At 47.4% G+C, this 24000-nt stretch overlaps 1 protein-coding gene across 1 annotated transcript in view; it reads left to right on the forward strand.

Annotated features, from left to right (window-relative positions):
* LOC139421681 (DNA topoisomerase III alpha) overlaps window positions 1-24000 on the forward strand; it is a 47482-nt gene that overhangs the window by 19282 nt on the left and 4200 nt on the right. The window contains exons 11-17 of the mRNA XM_071172772.1: window positions 1771-1981; window positions 7924-8109; window positions 10383-10512; window positions 13351-13464; window positions 16580-16745; window positions 16869-17015; window positions 20279-20401. Coding sequence (XP_071028873.1) covers window positions 1771-1981; window positions 7924-8109; window positions 10383-10512; window positions 13351-13464; window positions 16580-16745; window positions 16869-17015; window positions 20279-20401 — 1077 coding nt within the window. The remainder of the gene's footprint in view (window positions 1-1770; window positions 1982-7923; window positions 8110-10382; window positions 10513-13350; window positions 13465-16579; window positions 16746-16868; window positions 17016-20278; window positions 20402-24000) is intronic.

A 24000-nucleotide genomic window follows, 5' to 3' on the forward strand; every position in this document is an offset into this window, starting at 1 on the left:
ACCCTAGACCCTAAACCCTAGTCCCTACTCCCTAAACCCTAGACCCTACTCACTAAACCCTAGACCCTAAACCCTAGTCCCTACTCCCTAAACCATAGTCCCTACTCCCTAAACCCTAGACCCTAAACCCTACTCCCTTAACCTTAGACCCAAACCCCTACTCCCTAAACCTTAGACCCTAAACCCTAGACCCTAAACCCTAGTCCCTACTCCCTAAACCATAGTCCCTACTCCCTAAACCCTAGACCCTAAACCCTACTCCCTTAACCTTAGACCCAAAACCCTACTCCCTAAACCTTAGACCCTAAACCTTAGACCCTAAACCCTATGCCCTAGACCCTAAACCCTAGTCCCTACTCCCTAAACCTTACTCCCTACTCCCTAAACCCTAGTCCCTACTCCCTAAACCTTCAACCCTAAACCTTAGACCCTAACCATAGTTCCTACTCCCTAAACCCTAATCCCTACTCCCTAAACCCTAGTCCCTACTCCCTAAACCCTAGTCCCTACTCCCTAAACCTTAGACCCTAGACGTTAGTGGAGGACGTTAGTGGAGGAAGTTAGTGTCGCAGGTCTGGAGGACGTTAGTGGAGGACGTTAGTGTCGCAAGTCTGGAGGACGTTAGTGTCGCAGGTCTGGAGGACGCTAGTGTCGCAAGTCTGGAGGACGTTAGTTTCGCAGGTCCGGAGGACGCTAGTGTCGCAGGTCTGGAGGACGTTAGTGTCGCAGGTCTGGAGGACGTTAGTGTCGCAGGTCTGGAGGACATTAGTGGAGGACGTTAGTGTCGCAGGTCTGGAGGACGTTAGTGTCGCAGGTCTGGAGGACGTTAGTGTCGCATGTCCGGAGGACGTTAGTGTCACAAGTCTGGAGGACGTTAGTGTCGCAGGTCTGGAGGACGTTAGTGTCGCAAGTCTGGAGGACGTTAGTGTCGCAGGTCCGGAGGACGCTAGTGTCGCAGGTCTGGAGGACGTTAGTGGAGGACGTTAGTGGAGGACATTAGTGTCGCAAGTCTGGAGGACGTTAGTGTCGCAGGTCTGGAGGACGTTAGTGTCGCAGGTCTGGAGGACATTAGTGTCGCAGGTCTGGAGGACGTTAGTGGAGGACATTAGTGTCGCAAGTCCGGAGGACGCTAGTGTCGCAGGTCTGGAGGACGCTAGTGTCGCAGGTCTGGAGGACGTTAGTGTCGCAGGTCTGGAGGACGTTAGTGGAGGACATTAGTGGAGGACGTTAGTGGAGGACATTAGTGGAGGACGTTAGTGTCGCAGGTCTGGAGGACGTTAGTGGAGGACGTTAGTGGAGGACGTTAGTAGAGCAGGTCCGGAGGACGTTAGTGTCGCAGGTCTGGGGGACGTTATTGTCGCAAGTCCGGAGGATGTTAGTGTCGCAGGTCTGGAGGGCGTTAGTGGAGGATAGTGCATTTGAATGGGAGAGCTGGCATTCAGCGTTGGTACTCTGGTAAGCTACTGCCACTTGGTCAGTTCCCCAGGCTTTTAATCAACTTTCTGTTAACCAGGCCCCCAGGCTTTTATACATCTTTCTGTTAACCAGTTCCCCAGGCTTTTAATCATCTTTCTGTTAACAAGGCCCCCAGGCTTTTAATCATCTTTCTGTTAACAAGTTCCCCAGGCTTTTAATCATCTTTCTGGTAACCAGGCCCCCAGGCTTTTGGGAACTAGGAGAGTGAAACCTGGGTGTCCCAGGATTGCCTGTGAAGGCCCCCCTCATCAGTTGTAGAGGTGTGTGGTAATATTTTCATCTCTGTGTGTTTAGGTTAATCAGTTATCCGCGTACAGAGACCAACCTGTTTCCTAAGGACCTGGCCCTGGGCCCCTTGGTGGAGCATCAGACACACAGCCCCTCCTGGGGGGCCTTCGCTAGGGGGGTGATGGAGCAGCCAGGGGGACCCAACCCACGGCAGGGCACCAAGACAGATCAGGCTCATCCCCCTATACACCCCATCAAGTACACCAACACACTACAGGTATATATATATACACACCAAGTACACCAACACACTACAGGTATATATATATATATACCAAGTACACCAACACACTACAGGTATATATATATATATATACACCAAGTACACCAACACACTACAGGTATATATATATATATATACACCAAGTACACCAACACACTACAGGTATATATATATATACACACCAAGTACACCAACACACTACAGGTATATATATATATATATACACCAAGTACACCAACACACTACAGGTATATATATATACACCAAGTACACCAACACACTACAGGTATATATATATATATATATATACACACCAAGTACACCAACACACTACAGGTATATATATATATATACACCAAGTACACCAACACACTACAGGTATATATATATATATACACACCAAGTACACCAACACACTACAGGTATATATATATATATATACACCAAGTACACCAACACACTACAGGTATATATATATATACACCAAGTACACCAACACACTACAGGTATATATATATATATACACCAAGTACACCAACACACTACAGGTATATATATATATATATATACATCAAGTACACCAACACACTACAGGTATATATATATATACACCAAGTACACCAACACACTACAGGTATATATATATATATACACCAAGTACACCAACACACTACAGGTATATATATATATATACACCAAGTACACCAACACACTACAGGTATATATATATATATACACCAAGTACACCAACACACTACAGGTATATATATATATATATACACCAAGTACACCAACACACTACAGGTATATATATATATATATACACCAAGTACACCAACACACTACAGGTATATATATATATATATATATATACACCAAGTACACCAACACACTACAGGTATATATATATATATATACACCAAGTACACCAACACACTACAGGTATATATATATACACCAAGTACACCAACACACTACAGGTATATATATATATATACACCAAGTACACCAACACACTACAGGTATATATATATATACACCAAGTACACCAACACACTACAGGTATATATATATATACACCAAGTACACCAACACACTACAGGTATATATATATACACCAAGTACACCAACACACTACAGGTATATATATATATATACACCAAGTACACCAACACACTACAGGTATATATATATATATACACCAAGTACACCAACACACTACAGGTGTGTGTATATATATAATATATATATCAAGTACACCAACACTACAGGTATACAGTACACCTTAGCCAAATACATTTAAACTCAGTTTTTCACAATTCCTGACCATGTGGTCCCATGGTGTGTATTGTTATGTGGTCCCATGGTCCCATGGTGTGTATTGTTATGTGGTCCCATGGTGTTTATTGTTATGTGGTCCCATGGTGTGTGTTGTTATGTGGTCCCATGGTGTGTATTGTTATGTGGTCCCATGGTCCCATGGTGTGTGTTGTTATGTGGTCCCATGGTCCCATGGTGTGTGTTGTTATGTGGTCCCATGGTGTTTATTGTTATGTGGTCCCATGGTGTGTATTGTTATGTGGTCCCATGGTGTGTATTGTTATGTGGTCCCATGGTCCCATGGTGTTTATTGTTATGTGGTCCCATGGTGTGTATTGTTATGTGGTCCCATGGTGTGTATTGTTATGTGGTCCCATGGTCCCATGGTGTGTATTGTTATGTGGTCCCATGGTCCCATGGTGTTTATTGTTATGTGGTCCCATGGTGTGTATTGTTATGTGGTCCCATGGTGTTTATTGTTATGTGGTCCCATGGTCCCATGGTGTGTATTGTTATGTGGTCCCATGGTGTGTATTGTTATGTGGTCCCATGGTGTTTATTGTTATGTGGTCCCATGGTCCCATGGTGTGTATTGTTATGTGGTCCCATGGTGTGTATTGTTATGTGGTCCCATGGTGTGTATTGTTATGTGGTCCCATGGTCCCATGGTGTTTATTGTTATGTGGTCCCATGGTCCCATGGTGTGTATTGTTATGTGGTCCCATGGTGTGTATTGTTATGTGGTCCCATGGTGTGTATTGTTATGTGGTCCCATGGTCCCATGGTGTTTATTGTTATGTGGTCCCATGGTCCCATGGTGTGTATTGTTATGTGGTCCCATGGTGTGTATTGTTATGTGGTCCCATGGTGTTTATTGTTATGTGGTCCCATGGTGTGTATTGTTATGTGGTCCCATGGTCCCATGGTGTGTATTGTTATGTGGTCCCATGGTCCCATGGTGTGTATTGTTATGTGGTCCCATGGTGTGTATTGTTATGTGGTCCCATGGTCCCATGGTGTGTGTTGTTATGTGGTCCCATGGTGTGTATTGTTATGTGGTCCCATGGTGTGTATTGTTATGTGGTCCCATGGTGTGTATTGTTATGTGGTCCCATGGTGTTTATTGTTATGTGGTCCCATGGTGTGTATTGTTATGTGGTCCCATGGTGTGTATTGTTATGTGGTCCCATGGTCCCATGGTGTGTATTGTTATGTGGTCCCATGGTCCCATGGTGTGTGTTGTTATGTGGTCCCATGGTGTGTATTGTTATGTGGTCCCATGGTGTGTGTTGTTATGTGGTCCCATGGTGTTTATTGTTATGTGGTCCCATGGTGTGTATTGTTATGTGGTCCCATGGTGTGTATTGTTATGTGGTCCCATGGTGTTTATTGTTATGTGGTCCCATGGTGTGTATTGTTATGTGGTCCCATGGTGTGTATTGTTATGTGGTCCCATGGTGTGTATTGTTATGTGGTCCCATGGTGTGTATTGTTATGTGGTCCCATGGTGTGTATTGTTATGTGGTCCCATGGTGTGTATTGTTATGTGGTCCCATGGTGTGTATTGTTATGTGGTCCCATGGTGTTTATTGTTATGTGGTCCCATGGTGTTTATTGTTATGTGGTCCCATGGTGTTTATTGTTATGTGGTCCCATGGTGTGTATTGTTATGTGGTCCCATGGTGTGTATTGTTATGTGGTCCCATGGTCCCATGGTGTTTATTGTTATGTGGTCCCATGGTGTGTATTGTTATGTGGTCCCATGGTGTGTATTGTTATGTGGTCCCATGGTGTGTATTGTTATGTGGTCCCATGGTGTGTGTTGTTATGTGGTCCCATGGTGTGTATTGTTATGTGGTCCCATGGTGTGTATTGTTATGTGGTCCCATGGTGTGTATTGTTATGTGGTCCCATGGTCCCATGGTGTGTATTGTTATGTGGTCCCATGGTGTGTATTGTTATGTGGTCCCATGGTGTGTGTTGTTATGTGGTCTCATGGTGTGTGTTGTTATGTGGTCCCATGGTCCCATGGTGTGTATTGTTATGTGGTCCCATGGTGTGTATTGTTATGTGGTCCCATGGTGTGTATTGTTATGTGGTCCCATGGTGTGTATTGTTATGTGTTCCCATGGTGTGTATTGTTATGTGGTCCCATGGTGTGTATTGTTATGTGGTCCCATGGTGTGTGTTGTTATGTGGTCCCATGGTGTGTATTGTTATGTGGTCCCATGGTGTGTATTGTTATGTGGTCCCATGGTCCCATGGTGTGTATTGTTATGTGGTCCCATGGTGTGTATTGTTATGTGGTCCCATGGTCCCATGGTGTGTATTGTTATGTGGTCCCATGGTCCCATGGTCCCATGGTGTGTATTGTTATGTGGTCCCATGGTGTGTATTGTTATGTGGTCCCATGGTCCCATGGTGTGTATTGTTATGTGGTCCCATGGTCCCATGGTGTGTGTTGTTATGTGGTCCCATGGTGTGTATTGTTATGTGGTCCCATGGTCCCATGGTGTGTGTTGTTATGTGGTCCCATGGTGTGTATTGTTATGTGGTCCCATGGTGTGTATTGTTATGTGGTCCCATGGTGTGTATTGTTATGTGGTCCCATGGTGTGTATTGTTATGTGGTCCCATGGTGTGTATTGTTATGTGGTCCCATGGTGTGTATTGTTATGTGGTCCCATGGTGTTTATTGTTATGTGGTCCCATGGTCCCATGGTGTGTATTGTTATGTGGTCCCATGGTGTGTGTTGTTATGTGGTCCCATGGTGTTTATTGTTATGTGGTCCCATGGTGTTTATTGTTATGTGGTCCCATGGTCCCATGGTGTTTATTGTTATGTGGTCCCATGGTGTGTATTGTTATGTGGTCCCATGGTGTGTATTGTTATGTGGTCCCATGGTGTGTATTGTTATGTGGTCCCATGGTGTGTATTGTTATGTGGTCCCATGGTGTGTATTGTTATGTGGTCCCATGGTGTGTATTGTTATGTGGTCCCATGGTGTGTATTGTTATGTGGTCCCATGGTGTTTATTGTTATGTGGTCCCATGGTGTGTATTGTTATGTGGTCCCATGGTGTGTATTGTTATGTGGTCCCATGGTGTGTATTGTTATGTGGTCCCATGGTGTGTATTGTTATGTGGTCCCATGGTCCCATGGTGTGTGTTGTTATGTGGTCCCATGGTGTGTGTTGTTATGTGGTCCCATGGTGTGTATTGTTATGTGGTCCCATGGTGTGTGTTGTTATGTGGTCCCATGGTGTGTATTGTTATGTGGTCCCATGGTCCCATGGTGTGTGTTGTTATGTGGTCCCATGGTGTTTATTGTTATGTGGTCCCATGGTGTGTATTGTTATGTGGTCCCATGGTGTTTATTGTTATGTGGTCCCATGGTGTGTGTTGTTATGTGGTTCCATGGTGTGTATTGTTATGTGGTACCATGGTGTTTATTGTTATGTGGTCCCATGGTGTGTATTGTTATGTGGTCCCATGGTGTGTATTGTTATGTGGTACCATGGTCCCATGGTGTTTATTGTTATGTGGTCCCATGGTGTGTATTGTTATGTGGTCCCATGGTGTGTGTTGTTATGTGGTCCCATGGTGTGTATTGTTATGTGGTGCGAAACGGGGGAACCCAAGAACGGACTCAGAAGAGGAAGCAGGGATGAATGAACCAAAATGTTTATTGTACACAGAGAAATATGGAGTGCAGAACTGGGGTAGCTCATGAAGTCAACTTAGTGTATGTAAACTTCTGACCCACTGGAATTGTGATACAGTAAATTATAAGTGAAATAATCTGTCTGTAAACAATTGTTGGAAAAATGACTTGTGTCAAGCACAAAGTAGATGTCCTAACCGACTTCCCAAAACTATAGTTTGTTAACAAGAAATTTGTGGAGTGGTTGAAAAACGAGTTTTAATGACTCCAACCTAAGTGTATGTAAACTTCTGACTTCAACTGTATCTAGGGACATGGAGACATCGGGACACGGTCTAGGTCTATATAATCTATATAATATAACATATAATATAATATACTAGTGACTCCAACCTAAGTGTATGTAAAGTTCTGACATCAACTGTATGTACACCAAGTACACCAACCGTGTTCCTGAGTTGACTATCCTGATCTGTAAAACGGTGTTAAGTGACTAGATCTGAAATGTGTTTTCTGTCTCCAGGGCAACGAGCAGCGTGTGTATGAGACTATCCTGATCTGTAAAACGGTGTTAAGTGGCTAGATCTGAAATGTGTTTTCTGTCTCCAGGGCAACGAGCAGCGTGTGTATGAGACTATCCTGATCTGTAAAACGGTGTTAAGTGGCTAGATCTGAAATGTGTTTTCTGTCTCCAGGGCAACGAGCAGCGTGTGTATGAGACTATCCTGATCTGTAAAACGGTGTTAAGTGGCTAGATCTGAAATGTGTTTTCTGTCTCCAGGGCAACGAGCAGCGTGTGTATGAGACTATCCTGATCTGTAAAACGGTGTTAAGTGGCTAGATCTGAAATGTGTTTTCTGTCTCCAGGGCAACGAGCAGCGTGTGTATGAGACTATCCTGATCTGTAAAACGGTGTTAAGTGACTAGATCTGAAATGTGTTTTCTGTCTCCAGGGCAACGAGCAGCGTGTGTATGAGTTCATTGTGCGTCACTTCCTGGCGTGCGTATCCCTTGATGCTGTGGGGCAGGAAACGGTGGTCGAGGTGGAAATGGCTCACGAGAGGTTCTCCGCAAACGGCCTCATGATCATCAGGAGGAACTACCTGGACGTGTACCCCTACGACCGCTGGAGCACTAAGGTGGGGGGGTCATTTACCACGAGGGGGGGGGGGGGGTCATACCCCTACGACCGCTGGAGCACTAAGGTGGGGGGGGGGGGGGGGTCATTTACCACGAGGGGGGGGGGGTCATACCCCTACGACCGCTGGAGCACTAAGGTGGGGGGGGGGGTTCATACCCCTACGACCGCTGGAGCACTAAGGTGGGGGGGGGGTTCATACCCCTACGACCGCTGGAGCACTAAGGTGGGGGGGGGTTCATACCCCTACGACCGCTGGAGCACTAAGGTGGGGGGGGGGGGGGGGGTTCATACCCCTACGACCGCTGGAGCACTAAGGTGGGGGGGGGGGTTCATACCCCTACGACCGCTGGAGCACTAAGGTGGGGGGGGGTCATTTACCATGAGGGGGGGGTCATACCCCTACGACCGCTGGAGCACTAAGGTGGGGGGGGGTCATTTACCACGAGGGGGGGTCATACCCCTACGACCGCTGGAGCACTAAGGTGGGGGGGGGGGGGGGGTTCATACCCCTACGACCGCTGGAGCACTAAGGTGGGGTGTCTTTATCACGTTGAATATATGAGGGTCCCGTTATGAACCCCTGGGGGGAGTCTTTATCACGTTGAATATATGAGGGTCACGTTATGAACCCCTGGGGGGGGGGGGGTCTTTATCATGTTGAATATATGAGGGTCCCGTTATGAACCCCTGGGGGGGGTCTTTATCATGTTGAATATATGAGGGTCCCGTTATGAACCCCTGGGGGGGGGGGGTCTTTATCATGTTGAATATATGAGGGTCACGTTATGAACCCCTGGGGGGGGGGTCTTTATCATGTTGAATATATGAGGGTCCCGTTATGAACCCCTGGGGGGGGGGGGGGGTCTTTATCATGTTGAATATATGAGGGTCCCGTTATGAACCCCTGGGGGGGGTCTTTATCATGTTGAATATATGAGGGTCCCGTTATGAACCCCTGGGGGGGTCTTTATCATGTTGAATATATGAGGGTCCCGTTATGAACCCCTGGGGGGGGTCTTTATCATGTTGAATATATGAGGGTCCCGTTATGAACCCCTGGGGGGGGGGGGGGTCTTTATCATGTTGAATATATGAGGGTCCCGTTATGAACCCCTGGGGGGGGGGGGGGGGTCTTTATCATGTTGAATATATGAGGGTCCCGTTATGAACCCCTGGGGGGGTCTTTATCATGTTGAATATATGAGGGTCCCGTTATGAACCCCTGGGGGGGGGGTCTTTATCATGTTGAATATATGAGGGTCCCGTTATGAACCCCTGGGGGGGTCTTTATCATGTTGAATATATGAGGGTCCCGTTATGAACCCCTGGGGGGGGGGGGGGGTCTTTATCATGTTGAATATATGAGGGTCCCGTTATGAACCCCTGGGGGGGGTCTTTATCATGTTGAATATATGAGGGTCCCGTTATGAACCCCTGGGGGGGGGGGTCTTTATCATGTTGAATATATGAGGGTCCCGTTATGAACCCCTGGGGGGGTCTTTATCATGTTGAATATATGAGGGTCCCGTTATGAACCCCTGGGGGGGGTCTTTATCATGTTGAATATATGAGGGTCCCGTTATGAACCCCTGGGGGGGGGGGGTCTTTATCATGTTGAATATATGAGGGTCCCGTTATGAACCCCTGGGGGGGGTCTTTATCATGTTGAATATATGAGGGTCCCGTTATGAACCCCTGGGGGGGGGGGGGGGTCTTTATCATGTTGAATATATGAGGGTCCCGTTATGAACCCCTGGGGGGGGGTCTTTATCATGTTGAATATATGAGGGTCCCGTTATGAACCCCTGGGGGGGTCTTTATCATGTTGAATATATGAGGGTCCCGTTATGAACCCCTGGGGGGGTCTTTATCATGTTGAATATATGAGGGTCCCGTTATGAACCCCTGGGGGGGTCTTTATCATGTTGAATATATGAGGGTCCCGTTATGAACCCCTGGGGGGGGTCTTCATCATGTTGAAAATATGAGGGTCCCGTTATGAACCCCTGGGGGGGGGTCTTTATCATGTTGAATATATGAGGGTCCCGTTATGAACCCCTGGGGGGGTCTTTATCATGTTGAATATATGAGGGTCCCGTTATGAACCCCTGGGGGGGGGGGGTCTTCATCATGTTGAATATATGAGGGTCCCGTTATGAACCCCTGGGGGGGTCTTTATCATGTTGAATGTATGAGGGTGTGAGCCACTGGGGGACTCCACATAATGTTTGTTTGTTAATGTGTGTGTGTGTGTGTGTGTGTGTGTTTCAGGTGATCCCAGTGTATGAGCAGGGTAGCCAGTTCCAGCCGTCAGCGATAGAGATGCTGGATGGCCAGACCTCTCCTCCTCAACTCCTCACGGAGGCAGACCTCATATCACTGATGGAGAAACACGGCATCGGTACACACACACTACACACACACACACACACACACACACACACACAGCTGAATATCCAGATGACTATCAGGTTAACTGCAGTGTGTTAGTGGTTAACTGCAGTATGTTAGTGGTTAACTGCAGTGTGTTAGTGGTTAACTGCAGTGTGTTTGTTAGTGGTTAACTGCAGTGTGTTTGTTAGTGGTTAACTGCAGTGTGTTTGTTAGTGGTTAACTGCAGTGTGTTTGTTAGTGGTTAACTGCAGTGTGTTAGTGGTTAACTGCAGTGTGTTAGTGGTTAACTGCAGTGTGTTAGTGGTTAACTGCAGTGTGTTAGTGGTTAACTGCAGTGTGTTTGTTAGTGGTTAACTGCAGTGTGTTTGTGGTTAACTGCAGTGTGTTAGTGGTTAACTGCAGTGTGTTTGTTAGTGGTTAACTGCAGTGTGTTAGTGGTTAACTGCAGTGTGTTTGTTAGTGGTTAACTGCAGTGTGTTAGTGGTTAACTGCAGTGTGTTAGTGGTTAACTGCAGTGTGTTTGTTAGTGGTTAACTGCAGTGTGTTAGTGGTTAACTGCAGTGTGTTTGTTAGTGGTTAACTGCAGTGTGTTAGTGGTTAACTGCAGTGTGTTAGTGGTTAACTGCAGTGTGTTTGTTAGTGGTTAACTGCAGTGTGTTAGTGGTTAACTGCAGTGTGTTAGTGGTTAACTGCAGTGTGTTTGTTAGTGGTTAACTGCAGTGTGTTTGTTAGTGGTTAACTGCTGTGTGTTAGTGGTTAACTGCAGTGTGTCTGTTAGTGGTTAACTGCAGTGTGTTAGTGGTTAACTGCTGTGTGTTAGTGGTTAACTGCAGTGTGTTAGTGGTTAACTGCAGTGTGTTTGTTAGTGGTTAACTGCAGTGTGTTTGTTAGTGGTTAACTGCAGTGTGTTTGTTAGTGGTTAACTGCAGTGTGTTAGTGGTTAACTGCAGTGTGTTAGTGGTTAACTGCAGTGTGTTTGTTAGTGGTTAACTGCAGTGTGTTAGTGGTTAACTGCAGTGTGTTAGTGGTTAACTGCAGTGTGTTAGTGGTTAACTGCAGTGTGTTAGTGGTTAACTGCAGTGTGTTAGTGGTTAACTGCAGTGTGTTAGTGGTTAACTGCAGTGTGTTTGTTAGTGGTTAACTGCAGTGTGTTAGTGGTTAACTGCAGTGTGTTAGTGGTTAACTGCAGTGTGTTAGTGGTTAACTGCAGTGTGTTAGTGGTTAACTGCAGTGTGTTAGTGGTTAACTGCAGTGTGTTTGTTAGTGGTTAACTGCAGTGTGTGTGTTAGTGGTTAACTGCAGTGTGTTTGTTAGTGGTTAACTGCAGTGTGTTTGTTAGTGGTTAACTGCAGTGTGTTAGTGGTTAACTGCAGTGTGTTTGTTAGTGGTTAACTGCAGTGTGTTAGTGGTTAACTGCAGTGTGTTTGTTAGTGGTTAACTGCAGTGTGTTTGTTAGTGGTTAACTGCAGTGTGTTAGTGGTTAACTGCAGTGTGTTTGTTAGTGGTTAACTGCAGTGTGTTAGTGGTTAACTGCAGTGTGTTTGTTAGTGGTTAACTGCAGTGTGTTTGTTAGTGGTTAACTGCAGTGTGTTTGTTAGTGGTTAACTGCAGTGTGTTTGTTAGTGGTTAACTGCAGTGTGTTTGTTAGTGGTTAACTGCAGTGTGTTTGTTAGTGGTTAACTGCAGTGTGTTTGTTAGTGGTTAACTGCAGTGTGTTTGTTAGTGGTTAACTGCAGTGTGTTTGTTAGTGGTTAACTGCAGTGTGTTAGTGGTTAACTGCAGTGTGTTAGTGGTTAACTGCAGTGTGTTAGTGGTTAACTGCAGTGTGTTTGTTAGTGGTTAACTGCAGTGTGTTAGTGGTTAACTGCAGTGTGTTTGTTAGTGGTTAACTGCTGTGTGTTAGTGGTTAACTGCAGTGTGTTTGTTAGTGGTTAACTGCAGTGTGTTAGTGGTTAACTGCAGTGTGTTAGTGGTTAACTGCAGTGTGTTTGTTAGTGGTTAACTGCTGTGTGTTAGTGGTTAACTGCAGTGTGTCTGTTAGTGGTTAACTGCAGTGTGTTAGTGGTTAACTGCTGTGTGTTAGTGGTTAACTGCAGTGTGTTAGTGGTTAACTGCAGTGTGTTTGTTAGTGGTTAACTGCAGTGTGTTTGTTAGTGGTTAACTGCAGTGTGTTTGTTAGTGGTTAACTGCAGTGTGTTAGTGGTTAACTGCAGTGTGTTAGTGGTTAACTGCAGTGTGTTTGTTAGTGGTTAACTGCAGTGTGTTAGTGGTTAACTGCAGTGTGTTAGTGGTTAACTGCAGTGTGTTAGTGGTTAACTGCAGTGTGTTAGTGGTTAACTGCAGTGTGTTAGTGGTTAACTGCAGTGTGTTTGTTAGTGGTTAACTGCAGTGTGTTTGTTAGTGGTTAACTGCAGTGTGTTAGTGGTTAACTGCAGTGTGTTAGTGGTTAACTGCAGTGTGTTAGTGGTTAACTGCAGTGTGTTAGTGGTTAACTGCAGTGTGTTAGTGGTTAACTGCAGTGTGTTAGTGGTTAACTGCAGTGTGTTTGTTAGTGGTTAACTGCAGTGTGTTTGTTAGTGGTTAACTGCAGTGTGTTTGTTAGTGGTTAACTGCAGTGTGTTTGTTAGTGGTTAACTGCAGTGTGTTAGTGGTTAACTGCAGTGTGTTTGTTAGTGGTTAACTGCAGTGTGTTTGTTAGTGGTTAACTGCAGTGTGTTTGTTAGTGGTTAACTGCAGTGTACTTGTTAGTTTTTAACTGTAGTATATTTGTTAGTGGTTAACTGCAGTGTGTTAGTGGTTAACTGCAGTGTGTTTGTTAGTGGTTAACTGCAGTGTGTTTTAACAGGTACGGATGCCACCCACGCAGATCACATTGAGACCATAAAGAGCCGTATGTACGTGGGACTAACAGCTGATCAGAGGTTTCTACCAGGAGAACTGGGGATGGGACTGGTGGAGGGTAGGTACTGGGGGGAAGGGGGGTATAGGGTAGGTACGGGGGACTGGTGGAGGGTAGGTCCGGGGACTGGTGGGGGGTAGGTACGGGGGACTGGTGGAGGGTAGGTCCGGGGACTGGTGGAGGGTAGGTACGGGGGGAAAGGGGTGGGTGTGGAGGGTAGGTACGAGTGGATGGGACTGGTGGAGGGTAGGCACGAGGGGATGGGTCTGGTGGAGGGTAGGTACGGGGGGAAAGGGGTGGGTGTGGAGAGTAGGTACGAGGGGATGGGACTGGTGGAGGGTAGGTACGGGGGGAAAGCGGTGGGTGTGGAGAGTAGGTACGGGGGAAGGGACTGGTGGAGGGTAGATAGTGGGGGAAGGGACTGGTGGAGGGTAGGTACGGGGGGAAGGGACTGTTGGAGGGTAGGTACGGGGTTGATGGGTGGAGGGTAGGTACGGGGGGAAGGGACTGTTGGAGGGTAGGTACGGGGTTGATGGGTGGAGGGTAGGTACAGGGGGGAAGGGACTGTTGGAGAGTAGGTACGGGGGAAGGGACTGGTGGAGGGTAGATAGTGGGGGAAAGGACTGGTTGAGGGTAGATAGTGGGGGAAGGGACTGGTGGAGGGTAGGTACGGGGTTGATGGGGGGTGGAGGGTAGGTACGGGGGGGAAGGGACTGGTGGAGGGTAGGTACAGGGGGAAGGGACTGGTGGAGGGTAGGTACGGGGGAAGGGACTGGTGGAGGGTAGGTACGGGGGAAGGGACTGGTGGAGGGTAGGTACAGGGGAAGGGACTGGTGGAGGATAGGTACAGGGGGAAGGGACTGGTGGAGGGTAGGTACGGGGTTGATGGGGGGTGGAGGGTAGGTATGGGGGGAAGGGACTCGTGGAGGGTAGGTACGGGGTTGATGGGGGGTGGAGGGTAGGTACGGGGGGGAAGGGACTGGTGGAGGGTAGGTACAGTGCGGAAGGGGGGTAGAGGGTAGGTACGGGGGAAGGGACTGGTGGAGGGTAGGTACGGGGGAGAAGGGACTGGTGGAGGGTAGGTACGGGGGGAAGGGACTGGTGGAGGGTAGGTACGGGGGGAAGGGACTGTTGGAGGGTAGGTACAGGGGAAGGGACTGGTGGAGGATAGGTACAGGGGGAAGGGACTGGTGGAGGGTAGGTACGGGGTTGATGGGGGGTGGAGGGTAGGTATGGGGGGAAGGGACTCGTGGAGGGTAGGTACGGGGGGAAGGGACTGGTGGAGGGTAGGTACAGTGCGGAAGGGGGGTAGAGGGTAGGTACGGGGGGAAGGGACTGGTGGAGGGTAGGTACGGGGGACTGGTGGAGGGTAGGTACGGGGGGGGCTGGTGGAGGGTAGGTACGGGGGGGAAGGGACTGGTGGAGGGTAGGTACGGGGGGGGTGGAGGGTAGGTACGGGGGTGGGGGGCTGGTGGAGGGTAGGTACGGAGGGGAAGGGACCGGTGGATGGTAGGTACGGGGTTGATGGGGGGTGGAGGTAGGTACGGTGGGGAAGGGACTGTTGGAGAGTAGGTACGGGGGGATGGGGGTGGAGGGTAGGTACGGGGTTGATGGGGGGTGGAGGGTAGGTACGGGGGGGAAGGGACTGGTGGAGGGTAGGTACGGGGGAAGGGACTGGTGGAGGGTAGGTACGGGGGAGAAGGGACTGGTGGAGGGTAGGTACGGGGGAAGGGACTGGTGGAGGGTAGGTACGGGGGAGAAGGGAGTGGTGGAGGGTAGGTACGGGGGAGAAGGGACTGGTGGAGGGTAGGTATGGTGGGAAGGGACTGGTGGAGGGTAGGTACCAGGGGGATGGGGGGTGGAGGGTAGGTACAGGGGGAAGGGACTGGTGGAGGGTAGGTACAGGGGGAAGGGACTGGTGGAGGGTAGGTACAGGGGGAAGGGACTGGTGGAGGGTAGGTACAGGGGGAAGGGACTGGTGGAGGGTAGGTACGGGGGAAGGGACTGGTGGAGGATAGGTACAAGGGGAAGGGACTGGTGGAGGGTAGGTGCGGGGTTGATGGGGGGTGGAGGGTAGGTACGGGGGGGAAGGGACTCGTGGAAGGTAGGTACTGGGGGAAGGGACTGGTGGAGGGTAGGGACAGTGCGGAAGGGGGGTAGAGGGTAGGTACGGGGGGGGAGGGACTGGTGGAGGGTAGGTACGAGGGACTGGTGGAGGGTAGGTACGGGGTTGATGGGGGGGTGGAGGGTAGGTACGGGGGGGAAGGGACTGATGGAGGGTAGGTACGGAGGGAAGGGACTGGCGGAGGGTAGGTACGGGGGACTGGTGGAGGGTAGGTACGGGGGGGGGGCTGGTGGAGGGTAGGTACGGGGGGATGGGGGGGTGGAGGGTAGGTACGGGGGGAAGGGACTGGTGGAGGGTAGGTACGGGGGGGAAGGGACTGGTGGAGGGTAGGTACTGGGGGGAAGGGACTGGTGGAGAGTAGGGAAGGGGGACTGGTGGAGGGTAGGTACGGGGGGATGGGGGGGTGGAGGGTAGGTACGGGGGGAAGGGACTGGTGGAGGGTATGTACTGGGGGGAAGGGACTGGTGGAGTGTAGGGAAGGGGGACTGGTGGAGGGTAGGTATGGGGGGAAGGGACTGGTGGAGGGTAGGGAAGGGGGACTGGTGGAGGGTAGGTATGGGAGTGAAGGACTGGTGGAGGGTAGGTACGAATGACTCCCTACTGTAAGTGTCTCTGGATTAGAGAGTCTGCTAAATGACTCACTACTGTAGTGTCTCTGGATGAGAGAGTCTGCTAAATGACTCCCTACTGTAGTGGCTCTGGATCAGAGAGTCTGCTAAATGACTCACTACTGTAGTGTCTCTGGATGAGAGAGTCTGCTAAATGACTCCCTACTGTAAGTGTCTCTGGATCAGAGAGTCTGCTAAATGACTCACTACTGTAGTGTCTCTGGATCAGAGAGTCTGCTAAATGACTCCCTACTGTAGTGGCTCTGGATCAGAGAGTCTGCTAAATGACTCACTACTGTAGTGTCTCTGGATCAGAGAGTCTGCTAAATGACTCCCTACTGTAGTGGCTCTGGATCAGAGAGTCTGCTAAATGACTCACTACTGTAGTGGCTTTGGATAAGAGAGTCTGCTAAATGACTCCGATGTGAATGTGTGTCTGTAGGTTATAACTCCATGGGGTATGAGATGTCTAAGCCACACCTGCGGGCGGAGCTGGAGGCGGACCTGAAGCTGGTATCGGAGGGGAGGAAGGACAAACAGAGCGTGTTGAGACACCACATTCAAAAATACAAGACGGTCTTCGTAGAGTCTGTTAAGAAAGCCAAGAGGTGAAACACACACACACACACACACACACACACACACACATACAGTGTATATACACACACACACACAGTGTATACATACAGACACACAGCAGTTGTAATGTGTTGTTTCTTGTCGTCTCTCAGGTTGGACGAGGCTCTGTCTATCTATCTGGGCGCTGCCCAGGAGTTCAGCGAATCAGAGCAGCAGGATATGGAAATGCCCCTCCCAGTCAGGAAATGTCCTCAGTGTGGGCGGGACATGGTGCTGCGGAGGAGGAAGGAGGGGAACGGGTGAGACGGGGGAGACAGATTAGACGAGGACACTAGGGGAAGGGATGAGACGGGGGAGATTGGGGAAGGGTGGAGACTGGGGGGAGGGATGAGACTGGGGGACGGAGGAGATTGGGGAAGGGTGGAGACTGGGGGAGACAAATTTTATGAAGGAAGGTTGGTTCTGTTGGGAAGGAAGGTTGGTTCTGTTGGGACGGAAGGTTGGTTCTGTTGGGACGGAAGGTTGGTTCTGTTGGGAAGGAAGGTTGGTTCTGTTGTGAAGGAAAGTTGGTTCTGTTGTGACGGAAGGTTGGTTCTGTTGGGACGGAAGGTTGGTTCTGTTGGGACGGAAGGTTGGTTCTGTTGGGAAGGAAGGTTGGTTCTGTTGGGAAGGAAGGTTGGTTCTGTTGGGAAGGAAGGTTGGTTCTGCTGGGAAGGAAGGTTGGTTCTGTTGGGAAGGAAGGTAGGTTTTGTTGTTGTGAAGGACGGTTGGTTCTGTTGGGAAGGAAGGTTGGTTCTGTTGTGAAGGAAGGTTGGTTCTGTTGTGAAGGAAGGTTGGTTCTGTTGTTGTGAAGGAAGGTTGGTTCTGTTGTGAAGGTTTGTTTTGTTGTTGTGAAGGAAGGACTGTTTTGTTGTTGTGAAGGAAGGTTATTTTTGTTGTGAAGGAAGGTTAGTTTTGTTGTGAAGGAAGGTTGGTTCTGTTGTGAAGGAAAGTTTGTTTTGTTGTTTTGAAGGAAGGATTGTTCGTTCTGTTGTTATGAAGGAAGGTCTGTTTTGTTGTTGTGAAGGAAGGAAGGTTTGTTTTGTTGTTGTGAAAGAAGGTTTGTTTGGTTGTTGTGAAAGAAGGTTTGTTTGGTTGTTGTGAAGGAAGGAAGGTCCGTTTTGTTGTCGTGAAGGAAGGTTTGTTTTGTTGTTGTGAAGGAAGGAAGGTTCGTTTTGTTGTTGTGAAGGAAGGAAGGAAGGGAGGTTCATTTTGTTGTTGTGAAGGAAGGACAGTTCGTTTTGTTGTTGTGAAGGAAGGAAGGTTAGTTTTGTTGTTGTGGAGGAAGTACGGTTTGTTTTGTTGTTGTGAAGGAAGGTTCGTTCTGTTTTGCGGAAGGAAGGTTCGTTCTGTTGTTGTGAAGGAAGGAAGGTTCGTTTTGTTGTTGTGGAGGAAGTACGGTTAGTTCTGTTGTTGTGAAGGAAGGACGGTTCGTTTTGTTGTTGTGAAGGAAGGAAGGAAGGTTCGTTTTGTTGTTGTGAAGGAAGGAAGGAAGGAAGGTTGGTTCTGTTGTTGTGAAGGAAGGTTGGTTCTGTTGTGAAGGAAGGTTGGTTCTGTTGTGAAGGAAGGTTTGTTTTGTTGTTGTGAAGGAAGGTTGGTTCTGTTGTTGTGAAGGAAGGTTGGTTCTGTTGTGAAGGTTTGTTTTGTTGTTGTGAAGGAAGGTTAGTTTTGTTGTGAAGGAAGGTTGGTTCTGTTGTGAAGGAAAGTTTGTTTTGTTGTTTTGAAGGAAGGATTGTTTGTTCTGTTGTTATGAAGGAAGGTCTGTTTTGTTGTTATGAAGGAAGGTCTGTTTTGTTGTTGTGAAGGAAGGAAGGTTTGTTTTGTTGTTGTGAAAGAAGGTTTGTTTGGTTGTTGTGAAAGAAGGTTTGTTTGGTTGTTGTGAAGGAAGGAAGGTCCGTTTTGTTGTTGTGAAGGAAGGTTTGTTTTGTTGTTGTGAAGGAAGGAAGGTTCATTTTGTTGTTGTGAAGGAAGGACAGTTTGTTTTGTTGTTGTGAAGGAAGGAAGGTTAGTTTTGTTGTTGTGGAGGAAGTACGGTTCGTTTTGTTGTTGTGAAGGAAGGTTTGTTCTGTTTTGGAGAAGGAAGGTTAGTTCTGTTGTTGTGAAGGAAGGATGGTTCGTTTTGTTGTTGTGAAGGAAGGAAGGAAGGTTCGTTTTGTTGTTGTGAAGGAAGGAAGGAAGGTTGGTTCTGTTGTTGTGAAGGAAAGTTTGTTTTGTTTTTTTGAAGGAAGGATTGTTCGTTCTGTTGTTATGAAGGAAGGTCTGTTTTGTTGTTATGAAGGAAGGTCTGTTTTGTTGTTGTGAAGGAAGGAAGGAAGGTTTGTTTTGTTGTTGTGAAAGAAGGTTTGTTTGGTTGTTGTGAAGGAAGGTTTGTTTTGTTGTTGTGAAGGAAGGAAGGAAGGAAGGTTAGTTTTGTTGTTGTGAAGGAGGGAAGGAAGGTTAGTTTTGTTGTTGTGAAGGAAGGAAGGAAGGTTTGTTTTGTTGTTGTGAAGGAAGGTTTGTTTTGTTGTTGTGAAGGAAGGTTTGTTTTGTTGTTGTGAAAGAAGGTTTGTTTGAAGGAAGGTTTGTTTTGTTGTTGTGAAGGAAGGAAGGAAGGTTAGTTTTGTTGTTGTGAAGGAGGAAGGAAGGTTTGTTTTGTTGTTGTGAAGGAAGGACAGTTCGTTTTGTTGTTGTGAAGGAAGGAAGGTCTGTTTTGTTGTTATGAAGGAAGGTCTGTTTTGTTGTTGTGAAGGAAGGAAGGAAGGTTTGTTTTGTTGTTGTGAAAGAAGGTTTGTTTGGTTGTTGTGAAGGAAGGAAGGAAGGAAGGTTAGTTTTGTTGTTGTTGTTGTTGAAAGAAGGTTTGTTTTGTTGTTTGTTTTGTTGTTGTGAAGGAAGGACAGTTCGTTTTGTTGTTGTGAAGGAAGGAAGGTCTGTTTTGTTGTTATGAAGGAAGGTCTGTTTTGTTGTTGTGAAGGAAGGAAGGAAGGTTTGTTTTGTTGTTGTGAAAGAAGGTTTGTTTGGTTGTTGTGAAGGAAGGAAGGAAGGAAGGTTAGTTTTGTTGTTGTGAAGGAGGAAGGAAGGTTAGTTTTGTTGTTGTGAAGGAGGAAGGAAGGTTTGTTTTGTTGTTGTGAAGGAGGGAAGGTTTGTTTTGTTGTTGTGAAGGAAGGTTAGTTTTGTTGTTGTGAAGGAGGAAGGAAGGTTTGTTTTGTTGTTGTGAAGGAGGGAAGGTTTGTTTTGTTATTGTGAAGGAAGGTTTGTTTTGTTGTTGTGAAGGAAGGACAGTTCGTTTTGTTGTTGTGAAGGAAGGAAGGTTTGTTTTGTTGTTGTGGAGGAAGTACGGTTCGTTTTGTTGTTGTGAAGGAAGGTTCGTTCTGTTTTGGGGAAGGAAGATTTGTTCTGTTGTTCTTCCTCAACAACTTTTTCTCTGAACTTTTCCAAACTGACATTTTGACCACTTTCACAACATTTTACCCAACGTCTTGGAGGGTATACAATCGTAGTCTGCTTCTCTGCTATTCAATATCTTCCAATCCTCTCTCTCTAACAGGAAGTACCTGGCCTGCGTTGGTTACCCAGAATGCAAGTGTTCCGTGTGGTTTCCGGACACGGTATTAGAGGTCAACAGAGACGAGTCTGTCTGTCCCACCTGTCAGCCTCGCCCCGTTCACATGTAGGTATCGGTCTGTCTGTCTGTTATACCTGTCTGTCTGTCTGCCTGCTTGTCTGCCTGCCCGCCCTGATGGTAGTGGAGACAGTGATATAAACCAGCCACATCAAAGAGTCCTGATGGAGACATCAGTACAGATATCTTGGTATTGTCCTTGATAGCAAACTGAGTTTTGAAGCCAATCTGAGGAATCTCTCCAGTTTCAGAGTGGACGAGGCCCTGATGACCGTCTGTTACAGATGGTTAATTTAGTCCATTCTAACGTTCAGGGCCGTCTGTTACAGATGGTTCATTTAATCCATTCTAACATTCAGGGCGTCTGTTACAGATGGTTCATTTAACCCATTCTAACATTTAGGGCCTTCTGTTACAGATGGTTCATTTAATCCATTCTAACATTCAGGGCCGTCTGTTACAGATGGTTCATTTAATCCATTCTAACATTCAGGGCCGTCTGTTACAGGTGGTTCATTTAATCCATTCTAACATTCAGGGCCATCTGTTACAGATGGTTAATTTAACCCATTCTAACATTCAGGGCCGTCTGTTACAGATGGTTAATTTAACCCATTCTAACATTCAGGGCCGTCTGTTACAGATGGTTCATTTAATCCATTCTAACGTTCAGGGCAGTCTGTTACAGATGGTTCATTTAACCCATTCTAACATTCAGGGCCGCCTGTTACAGATGGTTAATTTATTCCATTCTAACATTCAGGGCCGTCTGTTACAGATGGTTCATTTAATCCATTCTAACGTTCAGGGCCGTCTGCTACAGATTGTTCATTTAACCCATTCTAACGTTCATTGCCGTCTGCTACAGATGGTTCATTTAATCCATTCTAACGTTCAGGGCCGTCTGTTACAGATGGTTCATTCAGGGCCATCTGTTACAGGTGGTTCATTTAACCCATTCTAACGTTCAGGGCCGTCTGTTACAGATGGTTCATTTAACCCATTCTAACGTTCAGGGCCGTCTGTTACAGATGGTTCATTTAATCCATTCTAACGTTCAGGGCAGTCTGTTACAGATGGTTCATTTAATCCATTCTAACGTTCGGGGCCGTCTGTTACAGATGGTTCATTTAATCCATTCTAACATTCAGGGCCGTCTGTTACAGATGGTTCATTTAACCCATTCTAACATTCAGGGCCGTCTGTTACAGATGGTTCATTTAATCCATTCTAACATTCAGGGCCGTCTGTTACAGATGGTTCATTTAATCCATTCTAACATTCAGGGCCGTCTGTTACAGATGGTTCATTTAATCCATTCTAACATTCAGGGCCGTCTGTTACAGATGGTTCATTTAACCCATTCTAACATTCAGGGCCGTCTGTTACAGATGGTTCATTTAACCCATTCTAACGTTCATTGCCGTCTGTTACAGATGGTTCATTTAACCCATTCTAACGTTCAGGGCCGTCTGTTACAGATGGTTCATTTAATCCATTCTAACGTTCAGGGCCGTCTGTTACAGATGGTTCATTTAACCCATTCTAACATTCAGGGCCGCCTGTTACAGATGGTTAATTTATCCCATTCTAACATTCAGGGCCGTCTGTTACAGATGGTTAATTTAATCCATTCTAACGTTCAGGGCCGTCTGTTACAGATGGTTAATTTAACCCATTCTAACGTTCAGGGCCGTCTGTTACAGATGGTTCATTTATCCCATTCTAACATTCAGGCCCGTCTGTTACAGATGGTTCATTTAATCCATTCTAACATTCAGGGCCGTCTGTTACAGATGGTTCATTTAACCCATTCTAACATTCAGGGCCGTCTGTTACAGATGGTTCATTTAATCCATCTGCTGGCGCTACGGAGGCGTTTGTTTCCGTCATGTAAAAACTGTCCCACTGCCATTCTCCAGTGCTAATGCCAGATTCAGCAAATGACCTGTCTAACATCAAGTCGCTTGAGCTGAGGGGGAAGGGGTGGTCATTGTTGAGGGGGGAGGGGTGGTCATAGCTGAGGGGGGATGGGTGGTCATATTTGAGGGGGGAGGGGTGGTCATATTTGAGGGGGGATGGGTTGTAATATTTGAGCTGAGATGGGAGGGGTGGTCATAGCTGAGCTGAGGGGGAGGGGTGGTCATATTTGAGGGGGGAGGGGTGGTCATATTTGAGGGGGGAGGGGTGGTCATAGCTGAGCTGAGATGGGATGGGTGGTAATATTTGAGCTGAGGTGGGATGGGTGGTCATATTTGAGGGGGGATGGGTGGTCATATTTGAGGGGGGATGGGTTGTAATATTTGAGGGGGGATGGGTTGTAATATTTGAGGGGGGATGGGTGGTCATATTTGAGGGGGGATGGGTGGTAATATTTGAGGTGGGATGGGTGGTAATATTTGAGGGGGGATGGGTTGTAATATTTGAGGGGGGATGGGTTGTAATATTTGAGGGGGGATGGGTGGTCATATTTGAGGGGGGATGGGTGGTAATATTTGAGATGGGATGGGTGGTAATATTTGAAGGGGGATGGGTTGTAATATTTGAGATGGGATGGGTGGTAATATTTGAGGGGGGATTGGTGGTCATATTTGAGATGGGATGGGTGGTAATATTTGAGCTGAGGTGGGATGGGTTGTAATATTTGAGGGGGGATGGGTTGTAATATTTGAGGGGGGATGGGTGGTAATATTTGAGGGGGGATGGGTGGTCATATATGAGGGGGGATGGGTGGTCATATTTGAGGGGGGATGGGTGGTCATATTTGAGGGGGGATGGGTTGTAATATTTGAGGGGGGATGGGTGGTCATAGTTGAGGGGGGATGGGTTGTAATATTTGAGGGGGGATGGGTGGTCATATTTGAGGGGGGATGGGTTGTAATATTTGAGGGGGGATGGGTGGTAATATTTGAGGGGGGATGGGTGGTAATATTTGAGGGGGGATGGGTGGTCATATTTGAGATGGGATGGGTGGTAATATTTGAGCTGAGGTGGGATGGGTGGTCATATTTGGGATGGGTGGTAATATTTGAGGGGGGATGGGTGGTAATATTTGAGATGGGATGGGTGGTAATATTTGAGCTGAGGTGGGATGGGTGGTCATATTTGAGGGGCGATGGGTGGTCATATTTGAGGGGGGATGGGTGGTCATATTTGAGGGGGGATGGGTGGTCATATTTGAGGGGGGATGGGTGGTCATATTTGAGGGGGGATGGGTGGTCATATTTGAGGGGGGATGGGTGGTCATATTTGAGGGGGGATGGGTGGTAATATTTGGGATGGGTGGTAATATTTGAGGGGGGATGGGTGGTCATATTTGAGGGGGGATGGGTTGTAATATTTGAGGGGGGATGGGTGGACATATTTGAGGGGGGATGGGTGGTAATATTTGAGATTTGATGGGTGGTAATATTTGAGCTGAGGTGGGATGGGTTGTAATATTTGAGGGGGGATGGGTTGTAATATTTGAGGGGGGATGGGTGGTAATATTTGAGGGGGGATGGGTGATCATATTTGAGGGGGGATGGGTGGTCATATTTGAGGGGGGATGGGTTGTAATATTTGAGGGGGGATGGGTTGTAATATTTGAGGGGGGATGGGTTGTAATATTTGAGGGGGGATGGGTTGTAATATTTGAGGGGGGATGG

This window comes from Oncorhynchus clarkii, chromosome 12 (assembly GCF_045791955.1).
Source record: "Oncorhynchus clarkii lewisi isolate Uvic-CL-2024 chromosome 12, UVic_Ocla_1.0, whole genome shotgun sequence".
Taxonomy (NCBI): Eukaryota; Metazoa; Chordata; class Actinopteri; order Salmoniformes; family Salmonidae; genus Oncorhynchus; species Oncorhynchus clarkii.